At 64.8% G+C, this 2491-nt stretch overlaps 1 protein-coding gene across 1 annotated transcript; it reads left to right on the forward strand.

Annotated features, from left to right (window-relative positions):
- Window positions 1–253: 253 nt before the first annotated feature.
- Window positions 254–2218, forward strand: ARL4C (ARF like GTPase 4C). Its single transcript, XM_088835103.1, has one exon. It carries the CDS (start codon window positions 787–789, stop codon window positions 1363–1365), a length of 579 nt encoding a protein of 192 aa, XP_088691229.1. The 5' UTR covers window positions 254–786; the 3' UTR covers window positions 1366–2218.
- The last annotated feature ends 273 nt before the right edge of the window (window positions 2219–2491 follow it).

The following is a 2491-nucleotide window of genomic DNA, read 5'->3' on the forward strand; positions in this document are numbered from 1 at the left end:
GATGCGTCAGAGGGCCGAGGCGGGAAGAGCCGGGGGCTTGGGGGCCCATCATCTGGGTGCGGCGCGGGAGGAGACGCCCAGGGCGATTTCGAAAGCTCTGAAAGGCGCGAAAGCGGCCCGCCGGGCTGGGAGGTCCACACCCGACCCGGGGCGGGGCGCGGGCCCGCGAAGGGGCGGGGCGAGGGGCGGGGCCTCCCGGGGGCGGGGCCGGGCGCCCTCCCGCCGCGGCAGGCTGGCGGCGGCGGTGGCAGCGCGGGGACTGCGGGGACAGCCAGGCGGCCGCGCCGGCAGCGAAGCCCGGGGAAGCCCGCGCCCCGCCTGCGCCTCCGAGGCGCGCCCTGGGAGTGGGATTGGCCCCGCGGCGGCGCCGCCCAGGCAGAGGCGAGCGCTCGGCGCTCGGAGCCCGGAAACGGCAGCAGCGGAGAGCCAGGGCAGCGGCTGGAGCGCGGGGGTGCGGCCCGAAGAAGCAGCAGAGAGAGAGCCGGGGCCGGCGGGGGAGGGCGACGGGCGCGAGCAGCCCGCGGCGCCGCAGCGGAGGAGGCTTCCGGGAGACAAAGCCCATCGAGAGACTCGCGATGCCTGGCCGGCGCGGGCGCGGGGGCCGCGGCGTCTGAGCGCGCCGAGCCGTGCGCCCCGGGGACTCCGAGCCCGGGCCGGAGCCGGCGGCTGAGGGCGGCAGGCGGGGCCCAGGTGCGCCCGCCCGCGTCGGGCCCGTAACTGCTCGGGAGGGCGGGGGGCGGCGCCCTCCCGCCGCAGCCGCAGTGGCCGGCGCCGCAGCGAGGAGCCATGGGCAACATCTCCTCCAACATCTCGGCCTTCCAGTCGCTGCACATCGTCATGCTGGGCTTGGACTCGGCCGGCAAGACCACGGTGCTCTACCGGCTCAAGTTCAACGAGTTCGTGAACACCGTGCCCACCATCGGCTTCAACACGGAGAAGATCAAGCTGAGCAACGGTACGGCCAAGGGCATCAGCTGCCACTTCTGGGACGTGGGCGGCCAGGAGAAGCTTCGGCCGCTGTGGAAGTCCTACAGCCGCTGCACGGACGGCATCATCTACGTGGTGGACTCGGTGGACGTGGACCGGCTGGAGGAAGCCAAGACGGAGCTGCACAAGGTGACCAAGTTCGCCGAGAACCAGGGCACGCCGCTGCTGGTCATCGCCAACAAGCAGGACCTGCCCAAGTCGCTGCCCGTGGCGGAGATCGAGAAGCAGCTGGCTCTGCACGAGCTCATCCCTGCCACCACCTACCACGTCCAGCCGGCGTGCGCCATCATCGGCGAGGGCCTCACCGAAGGCATGGACAAGCTGTACGAGATGATCCTGAAACGCAGGAAGTCCCTTAAGCAGAAGAAGAAGCGGTAATGCTCCGGGCGGCGACGTTCCGGAGCTAGGAGCGGGGAGCTAGGAGTCCGGAATGAATGAATGGAAGGCTGGGTGGCCCGCGCGCCCGCGAACAAAGACAGCGAACCAAAGCGACGCTTCGAAATTTTAAAGCGGAGTCTCTGCACCCACATGCAGGACTGGTGACTTAACCTGGGTATGTAGGCAAGCTGGCCAGCCTGCGCTCGACCTGCCCCCCACCCCCAGGTCAGGGGTCCTTTTGTCTGAACGCCGGAGCTACTCACGGGGTGGGGGACCCGGCTGGGGAGTGGACGTGCAGGTCCCACCGTCCGCCCTGCTGGCCCAGGTTGGAAGGCTCAGATATCAGAGACAAAAGCGATTTCCTCCTACTCCAGCAGGGCCAGAAGTTCAGGTTTCCCCGCCCTCACTGGGGATCGCATCTGTGAGCTACCGGAGGTATGCGGTTCCCAGAACCCCGGAGTTCCCATCTGGGGGCACGGTGGCAGTGGGAGGTGCTGGGGGGACAGCCTCTCCTTGGGCTATGAAAGCTGGATAATTTTATGTCACAGGGCAGGCCCCTGTGAAAATCCTTTTGCCCTGCTCTGGGCCCAAACGAGGTGGTGGTTTGGGCCATCAGAGGACTGCGTGGAACCGTACCGCAGCCGGAAGGCGCGGGGCGCTGCACTGGCCTGGGCTGGGGGGTGGCCGCGAAGAACGCCCCTTTCCTGGTGCTTTGTGGTAGCTTCAGAAGACCAGTTTTGTTGAGAACTGCTTTTCAGCCTGGAATCAGACATCTTCCAGATGGTTTGGACCCTGTCCATGTGTAGGTCATTATCACACAAAGAGACCAATAAAAAAAATTAAAAACAAGAAACTGTTGGAGGTGGTGGCAAATGATGCATTTACTCTTTGCAGAATAGTTAAAGGTGTTTAAAGGGTAAGGCTCCTGACGTCAATGCTGGATGGGGTGTGTGTAGATACAGTGCTGTGTAATCGGCATACATTTCTAGACCCATATGTGTGGAATCTTCAGTTTTTTTTTTTAGCCTGCTGATTGGTTTGTGTGAGCACACCAGCTGCGGATGTGTGCCGAATGACAAGCGGGTTTTGGCAAGGGATGTCTCTTGTAATCCTAACCGCTTGATGA

The sequence above is a fragment of the Moschus berezovskii genome, chromosome 4, assembly GCF_049115385.1.
Source record: "Moschus berezovskii isolate FMDL1 chromosome 4, NW_MosBer_1.0, whole genome shotgun sequence".
NCBI classification, from domain to species: domain Eukaryota; kingdom Metazoa; phylum Chordata; class Mammalia; order Artiodactyla; family Moschidae; genus Moschus; species Moschus berezovskii.

Excerpts from the sequence above, each read along its gene's own strand:
- ARL4C (XM_088835103.1), top strand. The coding sequence starts at position 787 with ATGGGCAACATCTCCTCCAACATCTCGGCCTTCCAGTCGCTGCACATC.